The sequence below is a fragment of the Euleptes europaea genome, chromosome 2 (assembly GCF_029931775.1).
Source record: "Euleptes europaea isolate rEulEur1 chromosome 2, rEulEur1.hap1, whole genome shotgun sequence".
In the NCBI taxonomy this organism is placed as follows: Eukaryota; Metazoa; Chordata; class Lepidosauria; order Squamata; family Sphaerodactylidae; genus Euleptes; species Euleptes europaea.
The window spans coordinates 14099854-14127761 of record NC_079313.1 but is presented as its reverse complement, the minus strand read 5'-3'; the positions used below and the strand labels follow the sequence as shown (position 1 = coordinate 14127761).

General features: G+C 49.2%; 2 protein-coding genes across 2 annotated transcripts in view; both read left to right on the top strand.

Annotated features, from left to right (window-relative positions):
• The window catches only part of LOC130473136 (excitatory amino acid transporter 5-like), a 37355-nt gene extending 37053 nt beyond the window's left edge, over positions 1–302 (top strand). Inside the window, exon 11 of the mRNA XM_056844666.1 lies at positions 168–302. Coding sequence (XP_056700644.1) covers positions 168–302 — 135 coding nt within the window. The remainder of the gene's footprint in view (positions 1–167) is intronic.
• A 17449-nt stretch (positions 303–17751) lies between these two features.
• LOC130493973 (transmembrane protein 68-like) overlaps positions 17752–27908 on the top strand; it is a 43171-nt gene continuing 33014 nt past the window's right edge. The window contains exons 1-2 of the mRNA XM_056867602.1: positions 17752–17786; positions 21329–21659. Coding sequence (XP_056723580.1) covers positions 21332–21659 — 328 coding nt within the window. The 5' untranslated portion in view covers positions 17752–17786; positions 21329–21331. The remainder of the gene's footprint in view (positions 17787–21328; positions 21660–27908) is intronic.

Genomic DNA, 27908 nt, shown 5'->3' with positions numbered 1-27908 from the left:
TCTCCCAGCTCTCTCAGCCCCACCTACCTCACAAGGTGTCTGTTGTGGGGAGGGGGACAGAAGGTGATTGTAAGCCAGTTTGATTTTTCCTTAAGTGGTAGAGAAAGTCGGCATATAAAAACCAACTCCTCCTCCTCCTGTGTTTCTTCCCCACCACCACCCAACAGGGCTCTGGAAGCAGCAAAGACAAGCCAATCCTGGCTGAGGCAATCCTGACCTATCCCAAAGACCACGTCTTGGAGATCATGGAAGAGGTCTTACTGGAACAGACGGGCATCAATTACAACATCTGCCAGGTGTGATGCCAGGAAAGGCGTCGGGGTTGGTGTGCAGATGTTGCCGCAGCCGCTGGAGTCTCTGAATGTCCCGCCATGCAAGAGCCTTGTTACGCACAAAGGCATGGGAGAGATCTACTCATTCCGGGGACAGTGCCAAGTGCCACAGAAGCAGGCGAGTCCGCCTCCTGCAGGGATAAAACCAAAGCCCCATTGCCAGTGTCTTATGACTCGGCTGTGATGGAAAACTGGCGTCTCTGGTCTGAAATGCAGTAACCTTCCAAGGACCTGTTCACTTAGTTTCTCAGCATTTCAGGAAACAGATAGCAAAACAATCCTTAGGGTAAAACAGGACCCACAGCTACTAATGAGGAATATCCGGAGGCCATGTTTACTTAAATACTGGTGAAGGTCACACGTGGAGTGGGGGAGAGATGACCACCAAGGGCCAGCTTTGCAGGGAGGACCATCGTTTTCTGGCTTCCTTGTCCCTTCACTGTTTTCCTTGAATCTTTTTTTTAAAAAACTTTTTATAGCATCCTTTTTGTATTCTCTGAGATCTCACAGCTCCTCCTGCAGTTCCGAAAGCCAGGTTTGTCTTCGTCGCACAGACCAGACCTGCCCCTTGGGTGTCCAGCAGAACCAGGCAGCCAAGATTGTCGCTTGGTGCCCCCCAATCCAACAACAGTGGGCATTCCAATGCACTGCTTCTCAAGTGCAGACTGGAACGGTGTTCTAAGGGGTGTGATACCCCTTGGGGCAGGATTGTCGAACTCAATTGTTACGAGGGACGGATATGACATAAATGTCACTTGGGTCATTTATGCATGGGAATTTTCCCTGAGGTTCGTCACTCGCTGGACCCACTCTTTCTTCTTTAGAAGCTATGCACGAGCATTCTCCAAGCTGAAATCAGGAAGCATTTGAGTCCCCACCCCTTGAAATGCTGCTTTGTAATTGGCTGTAGTGCTTACTGTGAGAGAAAAGTCCCCCCCCCCGCAGAAACCCAACTGCCGTGTTAAAAAGCATTTTTTTTAAAAAACCTTGGAGCTCTCTAAAAGAAACGGGATGGTGGAAGAAACCCAAGCCTCATTTTTAAAATCCATTCTTCTGCCCAGAAAGAACTCCCAGGAAGCATTTGAATCCCCTCCTCTTTACACACTGCTTTGTAATTGGCTGTGAGCAAAACCAAGCTTGCGTGCCCCACACTTTGCCTTATGCATGGGGATTTCACCCAGGCTGAGCTCAGGGGAGAGGGAAGAATCAGGTTAACAGAGGAATGGGAAGACCTGGGGTTTATGAAGACTGGTGGCGAGGTCATCTCTAATGGATGGAAAACTCATGCATAACTCCAAGGAACAACCGACAGACCGGGGGCAAACGTGAGTGAAAGTACCCATGCATAAACAGGATGATACCTTGGTCGGGCCGGGCCATGCCTCAGCAGCCCAGATCAGGACTAGGGGCGGGGGGTGGCTGGCTCATGGGCCAGATAAGAGCTCTCAAGGGGATGGATCCAGCCCTTGGGCCTTATGTTTGACACCCCTGCCTTAGGATGTATGTCCAGTCAAGCACAGGAGGATACAGATACAGATTCCAGAGACTGTATGGTCCAGGGAAGCAGAAGATGTCAGATAGGGTTGGGAGGATAACGGAGACGCAAGCGGATAAACCCACCAAGGAAGGGATATTGTAGGCATGAATATTTCTCGAGTCAGAATCTTTATCCATGTAACTCGGCATTGTCAGTTCTGACAGGCTGTGGCTCTCCAGGGGGGATTTGGCAGCAGGGGTCTTCCGCAGCCCTTTGAACCAAGGACTGAATCAGGGCCTTTCCACTCACAAATCATGCGCTCTGTCACCAAGCCATGGCACCTCCCCTCCACGAGACGCCGAGGATGTGAAGAGCGACCAACAATGGAAAAAGGGGTCTTTGAGATCTACAGGAAGAGATGGGCTGTGGAGGTTTTTTTGGGGGGGGGCATGCTGGGCTACCTGCAACAACCTGTCTTGCAGGGTAGGAGACCCCTCCCCAGACCCAGAAGCAGGATGGAGGAGGGTGGGACCGGGGGCAGGATGGTGCATCCATGGTCACCTGAGCAGCAGGGCAGCTTTGGCGGTCACTCCCGGGGAAGCTCAAAAGATACAGAGGCAGCGAGCCAGCCTGGATGGGAGAAGAATGGGTCTCTAGGCCCAGGTGTTTTAAGATGGGGCATGGCTGTGGAGAGCAGGGAACAGGGAAGAGGAGGGCGGAGCTTAGCTCCAGGGCCAGGGCTATAAAAAGAGAGGAAGGGGAAATGGGGGGTGGTGGCTGGAGGGGGAGGCACAAGAGCAGTGAGGAAAGCTCAAACCAGCAAGGAGTGGAGTTGCCAGGGGGTGGGGGGAAGTGCCATTGTGCCTACTGGAAGCAGGAGTGTGGGTTTTTCCCCCTGCCGTCATATTTGCACGAGTCCCTTCTGGAATTGGCGGCCAGGCAGTGTGCAGCAAGCCCTTGAGGTCAGGCTGTGCCGTTCTGTGGGGTTTACAAACCGCCAGCAGGGGTACATGAAGAAGGCTGGCTGTTCACGTGACCGTTTGGGGCCACAGAGAGTAAGCACTCAGGATTCCTTGTGCAGAAGGAGGAGAAGGAGAGCTGGTTTTTATATGCCGACTTTCTCTACCTTTTAAGGAGAATCAAGCCAGTTTACAATTTCCTTCCCACAACAGACACCCTGTGAGGTAGGTGGGGCTGAGAGAGTGACTTGCCCAAGGTCACCCAGCTGGCTACATGTGGGGGAGTGGGGAATCAAACCCAGTTCTCCAGATTAGAGTCCGCCGCTCATGTGGAGGAGGGGAATCAAACCCGGACCTCCAGATCAGAGTCTACTGCTCTTAACCGCCACACTGAGCAGGTGAGGGCTGCTGACGCAAGGAAGAGGCCAGGGAATCAGAGAACTCTTGATTCAGCCTGGCTTTTGACCTGATGGCTGCACACAAAGGAAAAAGGGCGGCTGTGTGTGTGTGTGGGGGGGGAAATGACGATTGTCCGATGAGTGTTTTAAAAACTAAATAAAGAAACTTGATGTTTTCAAAATGTGATGGAAGAATCAGTTTCCTTTTAGAATCATAGGGCGAAAACGCACAGTCGCTTTAGTCTCCTTTATTCCTTTTCAGCCAGGATCGAACGCATGCGTTTTGCCGAACGTGCGTTCAATCCTGGCTGAATCCTGGCTGAAACAGGGAATAGGCTAAAGCGGCCGTGTGTTTTTGCCCATAGTGTCCCGTCCCCTTTGAACCGAACTGCTTCTTTAACTGTACGGCTGGGCCAGGAAGAAGACTTCCCGAAAGGATCCTCAAAGACTGGCTGGAAGAGGGAGGGGGCCTGATCCTAACCTCAAAAGATGAACGCCTCTGAATTTGTCTGGCCCAGCATCTGCTTTGTGGTAGTGCAGAGGCAGGGAAAGGGATGAAAACAAAAACCTGCCAGCACTGTAATGCTTTTTCGATGCGCAGAGGGCATAGCTATGACCCCCCTCAAAAAAGATGTCTTTCTCTTTCCCCCTGTTCTTAGACTGAGGTCTTGAACAATAAAACCATACAACTGAAATAAGACCCATCTCCAAAAATACCTCCCTTCGACTCTCAAAAAAGATTGTTAGAGAGCTGGGAAACTAGGCTTGCCAGCTATGGATTGGGAAATACCTGGAGATTTTTGGGGTGCAGCCTGAGGAGGGCAGGGTTTGGGGAGGGGAGGGACTTCAGTGGGGCATAATGCCATAGAGTCCACTTTCCAAAGTGGCCCTTTTGAGCACATGAAGCTGCCTTACACTGAATCAGATCCTTGGTCCATCAAGCTCAGTGTTGCCTGTTCAGACCGACAGTGGCTCTCCAGGGTCTCAGGCTGAATGTAAGCACTTATCCCCGTAGTAATCCCACAAACAACATCCACAGACGAGGAGTCCAAAAGAAGAAGAAGGGGCGGTAGATGGTTGGATGAAACCTCGAGCCAAGTTCTTGTCCAAGAACTCATGTAGCACTGTACGTTCGGAAGCACTCATGGGGTAAATCTTACTCTTAGGTAGTTTCCCATCCCCCACCACCTCAATAGCACAGTCCGTCTTGCGGTGGGGGGTAGTACATCACATTCCTGTACATCAAAAACGTCCTCAAAGTCCTGATATTCAGCAGGCAGAGGGGAGGAAGAGGGGGTTTCAGAGACTAAAGCTGAGGCTGATGGAGTTATAACAACCACCCCGTGACGGTGTTGGTCGCAATTAGGACCAGAGAACTTTATAGTCCCGGCTCCCCAGTCAATATATGGGCTGTGTCCTTTGAACCAGTTTATTCCCAACACCACATTGTATCTGATAGGGGCTATGGTGAAGTTTATTTGCTCCCAATGTTGGCCAATGCCCATCGCTACCCCACGAGTGCGACGATCTACCGGCCCACCCTTGAAATCACTGCCATCCATTTGGGCAAATTTAATGGGAGCTGACAGAGTCTCTGACTTGACTTTGAGCGCTTTGAAAGTGGTTTCATTGATCAGGATGCAGGCACACCCGGAATCTATTAGTGCTTTGACATGTAATTGGGGGCCTTTTTTATAGTGTTGTAACACTACGTCCACATACACAGTATCTTCGATCTCACTCACCATTACAGGAGCCTTGGGTTTTGCAGGAACAGCTGCAAGGGTCCGCGGTGTCGCTCCACTCACCGCAGACCCCGCCCGTTTTTTGACAGATCCAAAGGAGACTCAAGATTTAAAGCTGGGGGATCCCAGTTTCTGTCCTCATCCGAAGATGGTGAGCTGTCCCCACCCGGGGCACTTGTAATTTGGGACCCCGATGGGTCCGTTGGTGCAGGTCCGCTGGGTGCATCCGACGTGAAGCGCTGACGGCACAGTCCGTCCCAGTGCAGCACTACGGGTGGCCGCGGTGCCTCTTCGCTGAGTCCGCCCCCGATCCCAGGGTGTCCCATCAGGTCGAGAGGGAATCGATCCGGTCGGAGTGGACAGGCGGCAGCAAAGTGGCCCATGGCCCCTCAAACGAGACAGGCTCCCCTTTGGAATCGAGACTCTCGGTCCGGGGGGGGGGGTTTGAGTCGGTCTCTGCGGAATAGGAGCTGCAGCCTTAGATGGGGGCTTTTGGTGGCCCCCCTCCTTGGCTCGACGTTGGGCCAACAAAATGAATTGGTGGCGGCTTTCCACTTCTTCAGCTAGTAAAATCCATTCTTCCAGAGTGTCAGGGTCTCGTTGCATATAAGCCCAGTTCAATATGTCAGGGTGTAAGGCTTCCCGGAAATAATGTATTCGGGTAGCTTCAGTCCAATCTACTATTTTACTGGCGAGTCTTTGGAATTCATCTGCTAACTCTCGCACAGGTGTAGAGCCTTGTCGAAGCTGTAGGAGGGCTGCTTTGGCCTTCTCTCCCAGGAAGGGGTCCTCCAAACGTTGCCGCAATGCACGCATAAAATCGTTGAGTGAGCGTATGGATCGGGCCCGAGTGTTGAACTGGAGAACCATCCAGTCGGCGGCTTTTCCGACCAATAGTGAGGCAATGAAACATACCTGGCTGTCTTCAGTGGGGAAGTGCTGTCCCTGTTCTCTCATGTAACTGTCCACTTGGTGTAGGAAACAGGGCAAAGCCTCAACTGAGCCGTCATAAGTCACCCTTAACCGTGGTTGCTTCCACTGCATAAGAGGGGGTGCTGGGGGTAGCGCTGACGATTGCCCTGGGGGCGGCAGAACTGGTCGCCCTGGGGGCGGCAGGACCGGTGCTCCCGGGACCGGCTGGGCCGGATGTCCCAGAGGCGCCTGGCCTGGTTGGCCCGGAGGGGGCAGAAGTGGTGGTCTCAGCGGCGTAAACTGTGGTCGTGGAGCCGGCGGAGTTGGATGCCCTGGCATTTGTTGAACTGGGGGCATTTGAGCTCACTGTAGACGTTCGTTTTCATGCATTAGGAGCTCCATTTGGTCCTGCAGACGGGCCACACGATCAGTCAAGTCCCGGTTTTGGCCCCGTAAGAGATGCATTTTGTCCCCAGTTCCCCCAGTGCATCGGGCCTGGCTGACTCGGAGGCCAGTAGCCCTGTGAGACTCCTCACAGTACAAGTCTTCCTCATCCGAGTAATCCGGTTCGATCAAGCGACCAGCGAGCCGACGAGCGCGTTGCACGTCTCGAGGCGGGCCATAGGTCAGGGAAAAGGAGGGGACCGATCCGAACCCTGTGCTTGTTTTGGGACGCACGTCCGCTGCCATTGTCGCGCTGCTTCGAGCGGCGGCCACTTTAGCCAAAGGTAGCTCCTCGGCCTTGTCCAGATCAGCCAGCGCCTGAGCTGCAGCCGCATCCGCGGCTCACAACTGTTCTTCGGCTCGCTTCCAATCGGCGAGTGCTTGGCTGGCCTCGAGCTTAACGCGAGCGCCGTTGTGATGATTGGGAGGGCCTCTTGCTCCAGAAGCAGAAGGAGCTCAGAGGAATTTGGGTCCAACAACGGTTGAACCTGGACTGCCAGAGCAGCTGTGTCCGACCCAAACTCCGGGGTTAATCATTTCGCGATCTCGGCCACCGTGACCGTGGCCGAGGTCAGTCCCACAAACTGTAAAGCCGTCCCGGCCACCACATCCTGTGCCTCTTTCAGGCACATGTTGGGATCGGGAAAGGATGACATCGGGACCTCCCCCTCCTGTAATCCCGCCATGGGAGATTCACACACAGGGTGGATCGGGGCCGCCGCCGGTTGCTGTAGTGCCCCATGCACTGCTAATCCCGCTAACAAGCGGGTCAACGTGGTTAAATCCTCCTGCGCCAGCTGAACTTCCTCCAACAACATGTCCAGTGTCTGGAGGTCGTGCTGGGCACTCTGATCAGCGTCGTGGGTCGTCCAGGGGGTCGTTTCAGCAAGGCGACGCTACTGAACCCGAATAAGTACGACTAGGCGATTGACCTCCGCATCAGTCCGCAGCGCCTCAGCAAGAATGTCATTCAGCAGAGTAGGGTCATTGGGGAATTCGTCAGACGGTCCCAACGGAAGGTACCAAGGTTCAGGACCCTCCAGGGCTCCAGCCAGGAACCCTCTACCCGGGGAGCACTGTCTTTACTCCCACCCGGGGCCCAGGCGAACCCTCCGGGGCTCCAGCCACAGGCAAGTCACTCGGAGAGCATGTTCCCTGCTCCAATCCGAAGTTCCGGCGATCCCTCCAGGGCTCCAGCCAGGCAGGTAACAGGTAGAGAGGGATTCGTGCCAAAATGTAAGCACTTGTCCCCACAGTAATCCCACAAACAACATCCACAGACGAGTAGTCCAAAAGAGAGTTGATTTATTAGAAAACCTACAGGTATACAGAGCTAACAGGTAAGTTGGCACGAATGAGAACTAAAGGCACGGCCTAAGGCCTATATGGAAGAGCATTGGTCATATCAGATAGTGGTGGCAGCCATGGCAACCACCCTCCCTACGAGGGCAGTTCCCACAGAGTTAGCGAAAGGAATTTGACAGTTAACAGGCCCGGCCTTGGGACGCATCTGGTGAAACCAAAACACACACAGTCTGGCTGTCTCGGCAGAGAGCAGACCTGACACTGAGGTCTTTCGCATCACCTACTGCCTGGCCCTTTCAACTGGAGATGCCGGGGATTGAACCTGGAACCTTCTGCATGCCAAGCGGATGCTCTTCCCCTGAGCCACAGCTCTTCCCCATTTTCTCTATGTGAGCTGATCTCTGTCGCTTGGAGATCGGTTGTACTAGTAGGAGATTGCCAGCTACCACCTGGAGGTTACAATAACAATAGAAAACCTGTGCCGTATATAACGTCGTTGTGGAAATTAGCAGCACGAAAGGCTCCAAATGAAATCCAACTGGAATTGCAACACAAACTTATATTGAAATAAAACATTCCATCATGTAAATGAAACAAAGTCAAGCATTACATCATGCAGACATGAGAAAATAACAAGCATAAGCGGCTCAGACAGTAACCCCCAGTGCAACAAGCTGAAAAGGTGGGGCGGGGCAAATCCTCCTACTGTCTGGGATGGTACAGTCGCAAGTCCAAAAAGACCAACAGGTGAGAAGGACGGTGAAAGTTCATGAGGAGGAGAGGAGAACGCGTGGCTAGTCGCTGGTGAGCGTTTCAAAAGGCTTTCTTCAGCTCCAATGGAAAGGCAACGTCAGCTTTTAAGTCCATATGGTAATAAGCTAGTTGTCAAAAAGACCGTCAGCTTGTTTAAGCGGATGTTGCCAACTTGAAGGTGCTATAGAACCAGGCTCAGGTGATCAAAAGGGCTGTAAAGAAATGGCTGGCTTATTTTGTGAGCTGTTCTTGATCAAACCACATCCGCTTAAACAAGCTGACGGTCTTTTTGACAACTAGCTTATTACCATATGGACTTAAAAGCTGACGTTGCCTTTCCATTGGAGCTGAAGAGAGCCTTTTGAAACGCGCACCAGCGACTAGCCACGCGTTCTCCTCTCCTCCTCATGAACTTTCACCGTCCTTCTCACCTGTTGGTCTTTTTGGACTTGCAACTGTACCATCCCAGACAGTAGGAGGATTTGCCCCGCCCCACCTTTTCAGCTTGTTTCACTGGGGGTTACTGTCTGAGCCGCTTATGCTTGTTATTTTCTCATGTCTGCATGATGTAATGCTTGACTTTGTTTCATTTACATGATGGAATGTTTTATTTCAATATAAGTTTGTGTTGCAATTCCAGTTGGATTTCATTTGGAGCCTTTCGTACCACCTGGAGGTTGGCAACCCTATGGGAAATGTTCAGAAATGAGTGACCACAGTGACTGTCGGAGCACCTTCCCTGTGAAGAGCTGAGGAGTTTGGGGGCTTTTCAGGATAGAGAAAAGGCTATTAAGGGATGAGCGAGGTTTATACAATTATGCACAGGGTGAAGTGGAGAGAGGGAATGTTTTCTCCCTCTCACATAATCCTAGATCTCAGTAAAATTGAAGGGTACTGTGAGGGTCTCTGTGTATGTGTCTCTGCTTCCCATCACCTGCTATCAGTGAACTCGTAAAAGCAGTTCACACCTTCTGGTCTCAGGCGCCAGGCCTGATTGCCCCATGTATCTTCCCCCCCGCTGTTCTTCCTGTCAGTACTCCCTCAGGCCGATGCGGCCTTGGAAGTGTGATAGCTTCACCAGACTTCCTGGGACTCGTCTGATGTTTTGTATTATGCCAAGCTTGTAACTTCCCATAACAATAAGTGTGAACCCCAGTGCCCCAGTGCCCTGGAGTCAATATATTCTGTAAACCCGATTAGCCCCTCACTTGCAACTTGCTATCTGTGCCTGTCTCAGCTCCTGATGTCTTCAATAAATCCTTTGTTTCTTTATCAACGTCTGAACATTTGATTTGGAGAAGTAAACTCAGAGAGAGGGGATCTCTCACATTAAGTTGCAAGTCTTTGCCTCTCGAACTGCTGCTGTACCTTTTGGGACAGAATGTCAGGCGATGAGGAAAACACCCCTACTACCCCTGACGCACCGGATGGACCGGTGGTACCGGAGAAGCCGGATCCCAAGGAGGAGGGTGCCAAGCCAAAGAAGCCTAGGGGTCCCATCCCCGACCAAGGCCGAGGACTTTTTAACAATTGGCTGGATTCCCCCAAGGGTTGGTCTCTCTCCCGAACTGCGGCGAAGGATCGCCGTTTGGCCTTCCCCAGCACGGGACTTGAAGGGGACCCGGCGCGCAAGGAGGCCCTGATGGAAGAGGAACGCAGGCAGTGGCTGGAGGATCGCCAAGCCATGCAGGAACAGATGGAGTCCATGCGGCGGGTGATGGGTGAGATGGCCGCGGCCCTGGATGCCTTGAAAGTGCAACCGCCTGCCGGCAACCTCCCGGACGGAACACCGGCAGCCCCCCCCCCGCGCCTCCTAGCCTCCCGTCCCGTCGGGACCTGAAAGTCACCTATGACGGTTCAGGAGACCAGTTGACCTTTTTCATGGTCCAAGTAGACATTTTTATGCGAGAACAGGGCCGGACCTTCACTTCCGAGGAGTCCCGGGTGCAGTACGTGGCTTCCCTGCTGCAAGGGGAGGCGGCCGCCTGGATGGTGTTGCAGTATGAACTCCGCTCGCCGGTGCTACGAACCCTGGATGAGTTTATGGTAGCACTCCGAAACCGCTTCGAGGACCCGACTCTGGGTGAGCGGGCTAAAGCCTCCCTGATGCAACTGCGCCAAGGGACTAAGTCGGTGGCGCAGTATGCAAGTGAGTTTCAATCACTGGCCAGCCGAATCCTGGACTGGAGTGAGGCCACTTTGGTACAGTGCTTCAGGGAGGGCCTCAACCCGGACCTCCAGCATTGGGCTTTTATGCAAGGGAACCCCCCGGATGTGGAAGGTTGGGTTCGCCACGCTGCCGACATCGAGAATCGCAAACAACTCCTGACCTTGTCCAAACAACGCGTTGGACGAGACCCAAGACCCCGGAGTGACCGGGGCCGAGACTTCCGACCGGGAGGGAGCGGGGGTCCCTCGGCCGCTGAACGCCGTAAACGTTTTGAGACCGGAGTCTGCCTGACCTGTGGAGGAAAGGGGCACTTTGCATCGCAATGCCCCTCTCGTGCGGGTCGTCCAAACCCCCCTCGCCAAGCCCCGAACGAACCGCAGAAGGCGACCGCTGAGGATCAGCCCCGCCGCAGGAGCGGCCCACCGGGCCGGCGTTCCGGCGCACCCTCCGCTCTCCATGCGCGCCCCCAGGATGTGATCTCCACCTCTACAGGCCCAACGGGGTCCCGGATTACAAATACTACTTTTGATTCGGACGGATCCCCGGATGCCGCCACCCCATCCCCCTCTTCCAGCGAGGAGGAAGAGTGGGAACAGCCGGCAAAAAACGCCGTCGGTCTGCTGTAGAGGGGGCTCCGCAGCAGACCGCCCCTGTCGTTGTGCAAGGAGCTCCACCGATGGTAAGCGCCCAAGAGGACAATGTGTATGTACGTGTTCACCTTTCCCTACCCAAAGGGGGTCCCAGTTTAGAATTCCCCGCTTTGGTTGACTCGGGGTGTGCCCGCACTATGATTAGTGAGGAAGCCGCCAAGAAACTGGGAGTCCGGCGTAAGCGGCTTCCGGGACCCCTCCGCTTTTCCCAAATGGACGGGAGCGATTTTAAACGGGGCCCAGTGACCCACCGAACTGCTGCCGTGATTATGTCGGTGGGAGAACATTGGGAACGCTTGTATTTTACCATCGCCCCGATTGTAACCCCAGTGGTGTTAGGGATGAACTGGCTACGGGGACATAACCCCTCCATCGACTGGGTTAAACGGGTGCTCTCGTTTCCCGACAGCCCCTGTGGGTTGCATGACAAGGAACGGGTACTCAGGACTCCGGCCGCCGCATTGGTAGGGTCCCCCAACCCGATCTCCATTCCTCCTCGACTTCCCACCGAATACTCGCAGTTTGCGGATGTCTTTGATGTTAAAGAATGTGACGAACTACCTCCCCACAGAGAGACGGACTGTGCCATTGAAATCGTGGGGGAAGGCAAACTGTCTAAAGGGAAGGTCTACCCCATGAGCCCTAGTGAGAAGGCGGTGTTGCGGGACTATTTGGACGCTAACTTGGCGAGGGGTTTCATACGCCCTTCCAAAGCTCCTTATTCGGCCCCGGCCTTCTTTGTGAAGAAAAAAACGGGAGATCTAAGACTGTGTATTGACTTTCGTAGGCTAAACGCGGTCACCCAGTCTAACGCTTACCCTCTCCCTCTTATTCCCGACCTTTTAGCACAATTAAAGGAGGGCCGAATCTTCACCAAACTGGACTTAGTGGAAGCATACCACCGCATCCGCATTAAAGAAGGAGACGAACCCAAAACGGCCTTTTCCAGCTGTTTTGGAATGTTTGAATACCTAGTCATGCCGTTCGGACTTTCGGGGGCCCCCAGTGTGTTTATGCAATTGATTAATGAGGTTTTACATGATTTGCTGTTTCGGGGGGTGGTGGTATTTCTCGATGACATACTTATTTACTCTGAAACCATGGAAGAACATGTGCGCCTAGTGCGAGAAGTGCTCCGGCGGCTGCGGGAGCACAAACTGTATGCTAAGGTATCCAAATGTGAGTTCCACCAACCTTCCATTACATTTCTTGGGTACGTAATTTCCCACCAAGGTTTAGAAATGGACCCCGCCAAGGTCCAGGCGGTGCGAGATTGGGAACCCCCCACTACCCGCCGCCAGCTTCAGCAATTTTTGGGATTCGCTAACTTTTACCGAAACTTCATTCCCAACTTTGCCCAAGTTGCGCTTCCTCTCACCAATCTGTTGCGTACCAAAGACAAGGGGGCTAGTGCCGCGCTTCCCTCAACCCGTTTGCAATGGTCCCCCCAGTGCCAGCAGGCTTTTGAGTGTTTAAAACTACTCTTTTCATCCGAACCCGTTTTGGCTCACCCAGATTGCACCAAGCCTTTCGTGGTGCAGGTGGATGCTTCGGATGTGGCCATGGGTGGGGCCCTATTGCAGAGGGATGAAGGGGGGCGGTTGAGACCATGCGCCTACTTCTCCAAAAAGTTTTCCCAGTCCGAAATTAACTGGGCCATTTGGGAGAAGGAGGCGGCGGCGGTCAAACATGCCCTCACCATATGGAGGCACTTTTTAGAAGGTGCCGAACAGCCGTTTGAAGTGTGTACCGACCACAAGAATCTCGAGGCTCTCAAGGGAGCTAGAAAGCTCAACGCCAAACAAATTCGGTGGGCCCAATTCTTCGCCAAATTCCGGTTCACTCTCAAACATGTCCCGGGGAAGGACAATGCCCTGGCCGACGCTCTGTCTCGACTCCCCCAGTATCGCAACGATTTCGATCGCCCTGTCGACTCCCTGTTCACGCCCGAGCAGCGTGGGGAGGTCCCCGGCTTGGCCGTCACCACCCGCTCCCAAGCCCATCGACCAGAGACCCCCCCTACGCTCAAGGGTATCCCGGAAGCCTTCCAACAGCGGCTCCGGGACGCTTCCTTACAGGAAGAGGAGCACCACCTCCTCCCTACTGGCCTGGAACGAACCAACACTTGGTGGATGCAAGGGGGGAAACTGTATGTCCCGTCCTCCCTTCGCAAGGAGGTATTGGGACTTGTACATGGTGCCAGATTGGCGGGTCATTTTGGTTTCATTAAAACACTTCACCTGGTACGGAGGCAGTTCTGGTGGCCCGGTATGAGAGCCGATGTAGAGTTGTATGTGCGCAGCTGCCCCACTTGCGCCACAGCTAAGAAACGGATGGGAAAACCCCCCGGGCTTCTTAAACCGCTGGAGAACCCCTCCCGCCCATGGGAAGTCATAGCCATGGATTTTATCACCGACCTACCTCCTAGTCGGGGAAAAACGGTTCTCTGGGTAATCACGGACCTTTTTTCCAAACAGGTCCATTTTGTTCCATGTGCAGGTCTTCCTTCAGCCCAGGGTTTGGCTAAACTATTTGTTACACATGTCCTCAGGCTACACTCGGTACCGAGGAAGGTCCTCTCCGACCGGGGGGTCCAGTTTGTTGCCAAATTCTGGCGAGCATTTCTAAAGCTCATGGGGGTGGGGGAACAGGGTTTGTCTTCCGCCTATCACCCCCAAACGGATGGTCAAACGGAACGAGTAAACGCGGTGGTAGAATGTTATTTGCGTTGCTATGTCAATTTCCACCAGGATGACTGGGTCGACCTGCTGCCATTCGCCGAATATGCGTACAACAATGCGCCTCATTCCTCTACCGGCTTTAGTCCCTTCCAAGTAATATACGGGACGGAATTCGGTCCTTTCGGTTCCGCCCCCGTCACGCCAGAGCTCCAAGCCACCCCTGACCTTCAGGAGTGGATCCAGGCAGTTAAATCTACCTGGCCGTGGCTGCTCAAAAATCTTGAGAAGGCAAAAAGCAAGTACAAGGAACAAGCAGACAAACACCGGTCTCCGGGATGGGAGCTGAAGGTAGGGGAGCAAGTGTATCTGTCCACCAAAAACCTCCGCTCCCTTCGACCCTGCAAAAAACTGAGCGACCGTTATGTGGGACCTTTCCCCATTACCAGAGTGATCAATGAGGTTACTGTGGAACTGGAGCTCCCAAAGACTCTCAAAGGAGTCCATCCGGTTTTTCATATTAGTCTTCTCAAACCGTATGTAGCAGCCCCCCAGTTCCACCCCCCTCCCGACCGTGAGATTCCTACTGTGGTAGGAGGGGATACCCATCTGGAAATATCCAAGGTCTTAGATTCCAAATGGAAGAAGGGGAAACTGTTTTACTTTGTTCGTTGGAAAAACCTTGGGTCCGCTCACGACGAATGGGTGGCCGCTCCCCACATGGCGGCCCCTCGCTTGGTCCGAGAATTCCACCTCGCTTATCCCGATAAGCCTCGCCCTCTCGAGGGCCCGGAGGGGGGCCTTAAGGGGGGCAGAATGTGAGGGTCTCTGTGTATGTGTCTCTGCTTCCCATCACCTGCTATCAGTGAACTCGTAAAAGCAGTTCACACCTTCTGGTCTCAGGCGCCTTTGTTTCTTTATCAACGTCTGAACATTTGATTTGGAGAAGTAAACTCAGAGAGAGGGGATCTCTCACAGGTACTAGATTCAGGGCGATGGAAAGGACTTTTTCCTGCATTGTCCCTGCTGCAGAATGTAGAAATGGCTGTGAAGATGGCTTTAAAAGGGGATGAGAGATGGATGAAGGAAGTTGGTTTTTATATGCCAACTTTCTCTACCACTTAAGGAACCTGGTTGGCCACAATGTGAACAGACTGCTGGACTTGACGGGCCTTGGTCTGATCCGGCATGGATTTTCTTCTGTTCTTATGTCATCTGGCGGAGTGTGTGTGTGTGTGTGTGTGTGTGTGTGTGTGTGTGTGTGTGTGTGTGTGTGGTGGGGCGGAAAGACTGGAAAGAAAAACGTTTGCAGACTGCTCAAGGCCGCCACCTGGTGAATGACTGTATAATATAATCCGCCGTACTATGTGGAAATATGCTGAAATACCAGGCATGACAGGATTTCTTCACTTCGTTTGATAACTAAGGTCATGGGGAAGAAAGATAGCATCTATTTTGGAATTGGAAATTGGAGGGCTGAGCGTAAAGCTTGTCACTAAGATCAAGAGGGAACTTACAGTCCGACAGACACTCACCCTGAAGAGGTTAGATTGATTGATTAAGATGTGCAGGAAAAATAATTACGTCTGAGAACTGAGCAGCTTAAAAGCAGACACCCCACCCCAGCAGCTTTTTAAAATCCAGCGAAGACTCACAGCGTTTCTAGTCTTTTGTATTACAGTATCCAAAGATTTTAGCTCCATCCATTTATTAAAACATTTATATGCTTCCTCTCCCCCATGACAATTTAAAACAAGTAGAACTCAAGTATATATATATATATATATATATATATATATATATATATATATACACTCAAGATTCATATATATGAACTCAAAATTCATATATATATATGAAAAACTCAATACAGTGCTTCATTTTGAAGGAGACTTGGTTTTTATATGCCGACTTTCTCTACCACTTAAGGGAGACGGTGGGGCTGAGAGAGTGTGACTTGCCCAAGGTGGCTTCGTGTGCAGGAGTGGGGAAACAAATCCAGTTCACCAGATTAGCCTCCGCCGCTCCAAACCACTGATCTTCACCAATACACCATGTTGGGTATTTTGAGGTATTAAAATTATGTTTGTTTTCCAAAGATGGGGGAAAATCTCAAGCAAGCCTGATATCTCGACTTCAGCTTCTCAGTCACTTCAAAATGCCATTTTTACCAGGCAGCTTCTTTGGCGAGACTGCCTTAGTCCCTGTAGTGGTTAAGAGAGATGGTTTGGAGCAGTGGAATCTGATCTGGAGAACCGGGTTTGATTCCCCACTCCTCCACATGAGTGGCGGAGGCTAATCTGGTGAACTGGATTTGTTTCACCCACTCCTCCACACGAAGCCAGCTGGGTGACCTTGGGCTAGTCACAGCTGTCTTAGAGCTCTCTCAGCCCCACCTACCCCACAGGGTGTCTGTTGGGGGTGGAGGGGAAGGTGATTGTAAGCCAGTTTGATTCTTCCCTAAGTGGCAGAGAAAGTCAGCATATAAAAACCAACTCTTCTTCTTCTTCTTCTTCTTCTTCTTCTTCTTCTTCTTCTTCTTCTTCTTCTTCTTCTTCTAGAAGTTAATAAAAGTCCAACAATATTAAAATGCAAGATATTAAAACAAATCACAAGAATTAACTTAACGTCTTAATATTTCTAAAAATATAGCAAGAGTTAGTAATTTTTTCCATTGTTTTTGCGAGTTTTAATTGCGAAGGCACAAAATTTGGCAGTTGGGAGCGAAAAGTGTGGAGTTTTGCCCATCAGGAACACACATTGCAGTCATTTTCGCACGGGCGGTTTTGCCTTGGATTTGCCACTGTTTAGATGCACATTTTCCCCATCCAAATTCTCAAAATTCAACATTATGCCAGCTATGCATAGGAGGCTTTGTCTCGTATTTGCCACTCTCTAGAATCGATGCACATTTTCCCCATCCGAATTCCCAGAACTCAACAATAAGCCCTCATGCAAAGTTCTGAGAATTCAGATGGGGGAAATGTGCATCTAGAGAACTGCAAATCCAGGGCAAAACCTCCCCCGCATAAATGGCCGGTAAGCCTCCCTGCAGAATTTTGAGAAATGTGCATCTAGAGAGCGGCAAATCCAAGACAGGTCACTTATGCATGGGAGTGTTTGCCTTGGATTTGCTGCTCTCCAGATGCACATTTTCTCCATATGAATTCTCAAAACTCTGCAGGGTTTTTTTTTGAGTTCTCAGAATTCAGATGGGAAAAATGTGCGTCTAGAGCACTGGTTTCCAACCGGGGGTCCGCGAGAACTAAATTAAGGTCCGCGAAACAAAGTTATAAACCCATAATAAATTAATATTTTCAATTAAAAGTTCTCTATTATAAAATATATATATTCAAATATTATTCTAAGTTTAATGTTTAGCTAACAGTGATGATTAAAGTTTATTTTCAAATTCTCGGAATTTTTATTTTGAACCTTGGGGTCCCTGCACCGAACCAAAAAGTCCTAGTGGCCCCTGGTCAAAAAAAGGTTGGGAACCACTGCTCCAGAGAGGGGCGAATCCAAGGCAAAAAAAATCTCCCAGGCATAAATGGCTAAACCTCCCATCCAGAACCCCCCCCCCCCGGCGAAACCAGAGCGCGTCACCCTCGCCTGCTCAGCAGCGCCCTCTAGGGGCCCCCACAGGCCGGTCGGCCGCCACGCCGGAAGCAATGCTTGCCTGCCCCGCGTCCGTCGCCTCAATGGGTCCGGCCGGGGCCGCGGCTCTCGCCTCGGGGGGGTCGCCGGCGATTCGTTCCCACCCCGTCCGCCGCCGCCGATGGTGGCGGCCGCCGCCTCGGGACAGAAGCGGCCATCGATTGGCGGCCTCCGCGCCCCCGGCCCGGCGCCGCTCGCCTCCAACGCCGCCCTTTCTGGAGGCGGCAGGCCTTAAAGGCAGGGCCCAGCCGGTCGGGGCCGAGGATTGCAACCGCGGCAGAGGCTCCCTCCGTCCGGAACGGCGAGGTGAGCTGGCGGGGAGGGGAGCTGGCGGGGTAGGCGAGCGGCTGGACTGGGACCCCCCCCTTCCCCTTCCCCTTCCCCGCCTTTTGCTTGCAGGCTGCCCACCCAGACGGGCAGTGCCAGGCAGTACCAGAGTCTTAATGCATGGGCATGCTGGGCAGTTGCCTCGGGGGCCCATGCTCATCTATGTCTGTTGCGACTTGCTGTCAGTGCATAAATAAATACTATGTGTGGGTGAAGTCAAGCCGCAAAAAAAATTCAAAAAATTAACATTGATTAAAAAGAATAGAATCTAACCATATACCTATTCGTAAGATATTCAAAAGAATTAAGATTTGATTGTGTGTGTGTGTGTTAAGTGCCGTCAAGTCGCAAAAAAAATTCAAAAAATTAACATTGATTAAGAAGAATAGAATCTAACAATATACCTATTCGTAAGATATTCAAAAGAATTAAGATTTGATTGTGTGTGTGTGTGTTAAGTGCCGTCAAGTCGCAAAAAAATTCAAAAAATTAACATTGATTAAAAAGAATAGAATCTAACCATATACCTATTCGTAAGATATTCAAAAGAATTAAGATTTGATTGTGTGTGTGTGTGTTAAGTGCCGTCAAGTCGCAAAAAAATTCAAAAAATTAACATTGATTAAAAAGAATAGAATCTAACCATATACCTATTCGTAAGATATTCAAAAGAATTAAGATTTGATTGTGTGTGTGTGTGTTAAGTGCCGTCAAGTCGCAAAAAAAATTCAAAAAATTAACATTGATTAAGAAGAATAGAATCTAACAATATACCTATTCGTAAGATATTCAAAAGAATTAAGACTTGATTGTGTGTGTGTGTGTTAAGTGCCGTCAAGTCGCAAAAAAAAATTCAAAAAATTAACATTGATTAAAAAGAATAGAATCTAACAATATACCTATTCGTAAGATATTCAAAAGAATTAAGATTTGATTGTGTGTGTGTGTGTTAAGTGCCGTCAAGTCACAAAAAAAATTCAAAAAATTAACATTGATTAAGAAGAATAGAATCTAACAATATACCTATTCGTAAGATATTCAAAAGTATTAAGATTTGATTGTGTGTGTGTGTGTTAAGTGCCGTCAAGTGCCGACTCACGGCGACCCTATGAATCAATATCCTCCAACATGTCCTATCTTTGACAGCCTTGCTCAGATCTTGCGAATCGAGGGCTGTGGCTTGCAAATCGAGTCCATCCATCTCTTGTTGGGTCTTCCTCTTTTCCTGCTGCCCTCAACTTTTCCTAGCATGACTGTCTTTTCCAGTGATTCTTGCCTTCTCATGAAGTGACCAAAGTACAACAGCCTCAGTTTAGTCATTTTAGCTTCTAAGGTCAGTTCAGGCTTGATTTGATCTGGAACCCCACTGATTTGTTTTTTTGGCCAACCACGGTATCCGTACCAGAGCTAGGGCTGTCCTAATGCATGGGCACGCTGGGCAGTTGCCCAGGGCCCCCATGAGCATAGGGTCCCCATTCTAATCTGTGTCTGTTGCGACTTGCTGACGATGCATAAATAAATTCTATAAATACTAAACTATAAATATTTGTTATTGGGAAATGAATATTTAGCATGTGTTCTACTAAACAGGCTTCCTCGGGGGGTGTTTTAATTTAAGCATAGTTAAATTGTGGAACTTCCTGACCCAAAATGTGGTGATGGCTGCCAACTTGGAAGGCTTTAAGAGGGGAGTGGACGTGTTCATGGAGGAGAGGGTTATCCATGGCTACTAGTTGAAATGGATGCTAGTCAATGTGCATACCTATTCTCTCCAGGATCAGAGGAGCATGCCTATGATATTGGGTGCTGTGGAACACAGGCAGGACAATGCTTCTGCAGTCATCTTGTTTGGGGGCTTCCTGGAGGCACCTGGTTGGCCACTGTGTGAACAGACTGCTGGACTTGTTGGGCCTTGGTCTGACCCAGCAGGGCTTTTCTTATGTTCTTATGCTCTCCTTCCCTGGAAGTTTTTAAGAAGAGGCTAGATGGCTATCTGTCAGCAATACTGATTCTATGACCATAGGCAGATGATGAGAGGGAGGGCATCTTGGCCATCTTCTGGGCATGTGATAGGGGTCACTGGGGGTGTTGGAGGGAGTTAGTTGTGTATTTCCTGCATCGTGCAGGGGGTTGGTCTAGATGACCCTGGTGGTCCTGTCCAACTCTATGATTCTAAAGATAATGAACAATAAAGGACTTGTTCATTATGGAGTCACCAATAAATCTATCTTTAATTTTATCAACTGTTTACGTTTGTATTCCTGAGAGTGGTTGTGTAGGTAAGGGCCCTAGTGCACTGCTTAGACCGGAGAGCCTATAATGCTGTTAAGACGGCCCTGACCCAAGCATTTAAGTTCCTTTCACCCCAGGGTAAGTGAAGTGCTCTGCGCTGCACCCGCTTTTTGGGAAATGCTGAGACAAAGGCCATTAATGCATGGGAGGTTTTGCCTTGGATTTGCCACTCAATAGATGCACATTTTTCCCATCTGAATTCTCAAAACTAAAAAATAAACCCCCATGCAGAGTTTTGAGTGTTTGGATGGGAGAAATGTGCATCTAGAGAGTGGCAAATCCAAGGCAAAACCTTCCATGCATAAATGGCCAAACCTGGCTCCCCGTCCCGCTCTCTGGGGTCCCCGCTATACCGAGGGCTTCTTTTTCTTCCTGCGCTCCTGGATGTAACCCACGGATGGTGCAAGTGGCCTACCTCTGCTTTAGGGCCTGAGGAGGTGGGAGTGCCGTTGCTCGCCCTCGGTTGTTGGGTTTGGATTTCCATCCCTGCCAATAAATTTCACTGGGGCAAAGGGAAGCTGGGGGTGGTGGATGCCTGCGTCTCTTGTTGTTTTGAGGAGAAATGATTCAAGGCGTACGGGATAAACTGGTATGGCAAGGCTACGGCGCTCTCTGGAAAGCTTTCCCAAGAGGTGGAGTTTCTGAATCCTGTATTTCAGAGCGGCGCATACTTATTGGGACTTTCAGCGTTCTGAATTTTCTATGAAAGATGCCTTTTTGGAAAGAGTTGCATAGGACAGGTGATTGTTCTGCTTCTTATTAGAGGTTTGGATTTATCAAAGAGGAACAAAAAAAATCCTTGTTGAAGAAGCTTGTTGGAGAGCCAGCGTGGTGTAGTGGTTAAGAGCGGTGGTTTGGAGTGGCGGAGTCTGATCTGGAGAACCGGCTTTGATTCCCCATTCCTCCATGTGAGCGGCGGATGCTAATCTGGTGAACTGGATTTGTTTCTCCACTCATCCACATGAAGCCAGCAGGATGACCTTGGGCTAGTTACAGTTCTCTCTGAACTCTCAGCCTCACCTACCTCACAAGGTATCTGTTGCGGGGAGAGGAAGGGAAGGTGATTGTAAGTCAGTTTGATTCTTCCTTAAGTGGAGGAGAAAGTCGGCATAAAAAAACCAACTCTTCTTCTAAAGCAAATTTTCTGCAGCTGTATATGCTAGACAATGCTGTTAAGTTTGCTGTGGACTCTGCTTGACTGCTGTTTCTTCTCTCTCTTTTTTCAACAGAGTATGATAGGCCGGAATGAATCCTGCAGCTCAGAACAGATACCAATGTCTTACGTCACTTGCTTGCTGTACATACTAGAAGAATGGACTGGTGTGCAGCGCTTGGAAGATTACCTGAATTATGTAGCGTACCTTTTGTGGCTGTTTGCGCCTCTCATTGTGTCTTTCATCCTTCCCGGACTTCTCCTCCTCCTCCTCTATGTTAGCGTGATCATCCTTCATATTTATAAGAGACGGACTGACCTAAAAGAGGCTTATTCCAATGATTTCTGGGATGGCGCAAGGCAAATGCTGGGAACTCTATGGTATGGGCATGCCAGGATATGGAATGGTGAGTCCCCTCTACAACACTTCTTTTTATACATGTGGATTATCTGGCTTTTATGGTTGAAGTGTGTTCAGGTTTGTAAACCTATCGTTTATCATATGCATGCTTATTTCCTGAATTTTATCCCCTCTGTTTCCCCAAGCTGTGTTGCCTTTTGATATTTGGTGGGGCATAAAGTTTTGATCTTTTGTTTCCATTTTTTTATAACCTTACATTTACACACGCATTGTAAAAACCAACAAAACCCACATTTTTTTGGGTGGGGGAGGGGATGCTTTATGTCTGCTGTGTGTACCCTGAATATCATCTGTCTGTGCTGCTCTTTGTCATGTTGTTACGTTCGCCTCCACTAGACACTTTCATGTCCAAACTTGAAGCTTGCTTGGAGAGAGGTGATTTGGCAAATGAGAAAAGGTGCCTGTCGCAATACTAACCAGCGTTGCACCTTTCTAAGCCCATTGACTGCAGTGGACTTAGAAGGGCGTACCTCTGCCAAGGATTGCACCGGGCACCCAGGCAGTGTTTGTGTTGTGGGTATTGAATTTTTTTCTCAAATGCTGCCATTTGGGGGTAGTCCCACTCTAGACCATCTTGCAAGCAACCCCATCCCCTTCATTTCGATGCTTTTAAACCTTTCTTCAGAAAATCAGCAGAATCCCAGTGTTGCGAAGTCTCCCCATCGTCATTCCTTGTCATTCCTTTTAGTGTCACCCTTTCCCAGCCTAGAATGTAGCTTTTGTCTCCCTGGGTACTACGTGGGTGGTTGATATAGCCAGGCTCCATTAGAGCCAGCGTGGTGTAGTGGTGATTGTTCTGCTTCTTATTAGATGTTTGGATTTATCAAAGAGGAACCCAAAAAAAATCCTTGTTGAAGAAGCTTGTTGGAGAGCAAGCATGGTGTAGTGGTAGGGTTGCCAACTGCCAGGTAGTAGCAGGAGATCTCCTGCTAATTCAACTGATCTCCAGCTGATAGAGATCAGATCACCTGGAGAAAAATGTCCGCTTTGGCAATTAAACTATATGGCATTGAAGTCCCTCCCCTCCCCAAACCCCGCCCTCTTCAGGCTCCTCCCCCCAAATCTCCCGCCGGTTGCGAAAAGGGACCTGGCAACCATATGTAGTGGTTAAGAGCGGTGGTTTGGAGCTGCGGACTCTGATCTGGAGAACCGGGTTTGATTCCCCATTCCTCCACATGAGCGGCAGAGGCTAATCTGGCGAACTGGATTTGTTTCCCCACTCCTGTACATGAAGCCAGCTGGGTGACCTTAAGCTAGTCATATTCTCTCAGCTCCACCTACCTCACAGGGTGTCTGTTGTGGGGAGGGAGGGGGGGAGAGGGAGAGAGAGAGAGAGAGAGACCAAAAAAAGAGAAAAAAAGGAAATCACCATCACAGGAAGTTTTCACTATGATTCTGCTTCATCTGCTATATGCAAACTGGGGGAGAGGGAACTTTGGTCTTTGGTCCTTTTCCTACGGTAAATTATATTCCTATTTTGACACCTTAGATGAGAGAGGTTCTCATTTAAGAGGGCTCCTTTTGAACTTTCTCAGTCCATATAAGACCGGCAGGCAACTGGCTCTTTAGAGATTGTACTAGCTTCTTTAGCAGGCATCATGCTCGAGGAGGCGCACACAATGCACAGTGATGGGTATGCATCAGTGGTTTCCTTCCTTCTTCCCAGCTGCCAGCCATCCAAGCGTCCCTGTGAAGTTTCCAGGAAAAACAGTAACTTCACATAATCAACTCTTGTCTACTTTTCTTCTACTTCAGACTGTCCCTTTTCTAGTCTGGTAGGTCATACTTCTCTTACTTTCTTTCAACGTACAGATGTTCAGGGCTGATTTGCACCTTGCAATGTCCTTTTGATTCCAGCTGTGCTTGCCGCCAGTCCTGACAACAGATGGGTTCGGGGAATTCTCTGCTTGGAACTTAATTCTCAGGCATGGGGGTGGGGATTTTGATTGGGCACTAAGGTTGCCAACCTCCAGGTATTCAAAATTACAACAATAGCACGAGGGCTCACAATTATTCAACGCTATCTGTTCAAATTCGTTCAATATTAAATTACATGCACACATAATACATATTAGGTAAAGGTAAAGGTCCCCTGTGCAAGCACCGGGTCATTCCTGACCCATGGGGTGATGTCACATCCCGACATTTCCTAGGCAGACTGTGTTTACGGGGTGGTTTGCCAGTGCCTTCCGCAGTCATCTTCCCTTTACCCCCAGCAAGCTGGGGACTCATTTTACCTACCTCGGAAGGATGGAAGGCTGAGTCAACCTTGAGCCGGCTACCTGAAACCAACTTCCGTTGGGATCGAACTCAGGTCGTGAGCAGAGCTTGGACTGCAGTAGCGCAGCTTACCACTCTGCGCCACGGGGCTCTACAATACATATTACAATGTGACAATAAAACGAATAACAGTCTAACATACAATATCTACACCTCATATTATATCCAGATGCCGACCCTTCTATGCATCTAGACAGCTGAATAGCTTGATAGCCAGACTGATCCCAAACACAGAAGTCTGATAATGAAGAGGTCTTCAAAAAAGTCCTTGTTGGCCTTCTTCCCAGCTTAATAGCTTGATAATCAGACTAATGCGATATTAAGTACTAGCTGGAGATCTCCTGCTATTACCACTGCTCACCAGCTGATAGAGATCAGTTCCCCTGGAGAAAATGGCCGCTTTGGCCATTGGACTCTACGGCATTGACGTCCCTCCCCTCCCCAAACCCCTCCGTCCTCAGGCTCCGCCCTCAAAACCTCCCGCCGGCGGCAAAGAGGGACCTGGCAACCCTATTGGGAATGCAGCATGTGAGGAGGAGGTGCTTAAACCTGAAACAGCCCTGAGTAGCTGCTGTTTGCCCCGTTGGGAAAGTATATGGGCGAAAACACATGGTCACTTTAGCCTCCTTTATTCCCCGTTTCATCCAGGATTCAGCCAGGATTGAACGCATGTGTTTTCGCCGAACGTGCGTTCGATCCTGGCTGAATCCTGGCTGAAACAGGGACTAAAGGAGGCTAAAGCGACCATGCGTTTTCGCCCTATGTCTAAGCATCTGTGCCTGTAAGTTTCCCTAATGGTGCAATGCGTGACTTGGGGGGGGGGCTGTTTGGGGTCAAGAGGACAAAGCGGGAGGGGGAAGCTTAACCCTCCGAGTGCGGCTTTCCCGACTGAAATTGGGCTCTCGTGCGCCTTGGAGATGTTCCAAGCACAGAGCTTCGAGCGGATGCCTGATCCACAGCCCCAGAGAGGGATGTGAAGACTTCGTAATGTGTGAATGGGCCCTGGCGTGTTTGAATCCGGCCAGGTTCTGGTCTTGTCTGTGTGATTGTTGATGTTGATTTCCTTTCTGAGTGTCCAGCTGGTGTGAGGCTAGCTGGTCCTTCCAGAGCAATCAGTATCTTGGGTGTTTGTAAGTCAAATATTGTAAAGATCTTGGCACAGTCAGGAGTGAAACAATTCGTATGTGATCGGTTGCCTTTCTTCCCTGTATCTCAGTCATGTCTGCAAGTTCCTTTGTGGGGGGCGGGGGGAGAAGTAGCAGGACAGACATCTCTTGCATGAGTCATCATGGTGAGGAGTATGAGCAGTTTGTTTTCCTTCTGAAATTATATAGTGTGGCAAGAACTTACAAATTAAATCAAATGTGTCTGAGTCTTGTTTGCTCCTCTGAACATACAAACAGTTATACTCCTCTGCAATCTTAAGCGGGAATATTTATTTCTTAGATTGTTTTTTAAAATCCTGTCAATGCTGCAAGGAGATTAGTACATGGCCTGTTTCCCATTTTATCCTTGCAACGACCCTGGGAGGTAGGTCAGGTTGAATGAGAGAGTGACCGGTCCAAAATCGCACAGGTGATTTATGCAAGGGAGTTTTACCTGAGGTTCATGGCTCGCCGGACCCATACTTTCCTGTTGGGAATCTATGCACTAGCAGTCTCCAAGCTCAAATCAGGTCCCCACCCCTTTAAATGCTGCTTTGTAAATGGCTTACTGTGAGAGAATCCCTCCCAAAAAAACCAATTGCCAAATAAAAAAGCATTTTAAGAAGGAAAAAAAACGGAGCAATCTGAAAGGGGGGGAATCCAAACTTTGTTTTAAAAAAGCCTTTCTTCTGCTCAGAAAGAGCTCCCAGGAAGCAGGAAGCATTTGAATCCCCACCTCTTTACACGCTGCTTTGTTGCATGCTTTCTGTGATAGAAACCAAGCTTGGGTGTCCCACGCCTTGCCTTATGCACGGGGATTTCACCCAAGCTGAGCTCAGGGGAGAGGGAAGAATTGGGTTAACAGAGGAACGGGAAAGTCCCAGGATTTGTGAGGGCTGGCAGCGAGGTCATCTCTAATGGACAGAAAACTAATGCCTAACTCCTAGAACCCTCCGAGACAAATTGGGGGAGAACATGAGTGAAAGTACCCATGCATAAATGACCACAGTGAGCTTTAGGGGCGAGTGGGGTTGGCAGGGGGTTGGACTGGATGGCCCTTGTGGTCTCTTCCAGCCTTGTGTGATTTTGTGAGGATTCGAACTCTTCTTCATTGTAGACCAGTACTCTAACCAGGACTGCACCTGCTCAATCAGTGCTGTCCTCAGCTGAGTTACACCCTTCTAAGCCATGGATTTAGAAGGGCTTGGTCCGCTTAGGATTGCGCCAGCGTAGGTTCTATTTCAGATGGATAGAGGCTGAACTCTGGGTTTCTGTCTGCTGTTTTTTTTTTTTAATAAAACATTATTTTTTCAAGTTAATTCAAATTCAGTTACAAAAATCCATTAACATATTGTGTAATCGAATAAGTTCTATCCTGTCATTTAACACACATATATATCTTTGACTTCCCCTCTCCCCTCCTCTGTCCATTTATTGTCATTGTCACTTCTCTTTGTATTTATTGTCTAATTCTTTATAATAAATCACCTGTGTCTTTATCATATATATCTAATTGACTATTGTCACCTCTTAATTATCTCAACCAATCCGAATTAGATCAAAACATCCCTTAATATCACATTTAAATTCATTCATACAATATATTGTCCATGCCTCCCATTCTACTACAAATTCAGTGTCTTCTTTTTGATTTATTAATGCTGTGAGTTTTGCCATTTTGTCTGCTGTTCATGGAAAGATGTACCGTGTTCAGTTAACAGATGATTTGCATCTTCCAGCCTGCATTTTCCAGTTGTCTGGATTGTGGCCTGTTTGCATATCTGCCTTTCCGTCTGGTTTCAGATGTGTAATGTCTTCTTGCTCCATCAATGAGGGATTATAATATACTCAGGGTGGATAAAAATCAATGATTGTTTTTTTAATCAGGTTTTTTAAAATTTTAATCAGATTTTTTTTAAGTGCTTTTTGAGGAAAAATCGATAGCTTTCTATTTAAGATACAGTATAGTCCAAAGGTTATTCATCATGAAATAAGGATAGTTTTAATTATGTAGCATGAGGTTGTATATTGATGCAATGTTTACATTTTTTGGTAAATCAATTCCATTAATTCATTCACCATGTGATGCTCTTCTAGAGGTTTCTGTAAGATTATTTGGTACCTTTTCTATCTAAAAGATATTGTCACAGATGCTTGGTTTTGCAGTTCTCAAAACTGTGGATTTCTGTCTGCAGAGATAACATACCTCTTCTTCACTGCAAAAATGTTATGAAATATGCAGAGTTGAGGAAAAGGCCTTAATCCCATTGCTCCTTTGCAAATCTGTGCCCACAAAATCAACCCCTTACCTCTTAAAAGTGCTAAGTTTCAAGAAGTTCAATGAATCGAAGATTGATTGGAGTGGAATAGATCTGCACAAGGAGCTAAGGGTGCAGAGGGAGGGGCAAGCAGTAAAATGATAGTGAAACCTTTTAAACAGAACTCTCCACAAGTCTCAGGATCTTTGTGTGTATAGCCTGAGGTTTATCATATTATTATGTCCCTGGAGAATACCTATATTCTCAGTTTGGGAATATTTTAATGAAGTTCCTCTACCTATGGGTAAGGTAGCCTTGTGTGCAAAATGCAAACCCTGCAACAAAGAAACGCAAGGCCCGGTGGCCCGAATGAAACAACATCATGAGAAGTGCTGTTTATGTAGAAAAGCGTGATTTAAATATAGACTTAATGACTAGCGATTTAAATCAATTTGATTGAAATCAAATCCCCCCTGATGCAACAAGAGGTAAAATAATCGGAGTTACTCCAAGAGGTAGTAAGATGCAAATGTTTGGAAGCCCGCAGGTGAT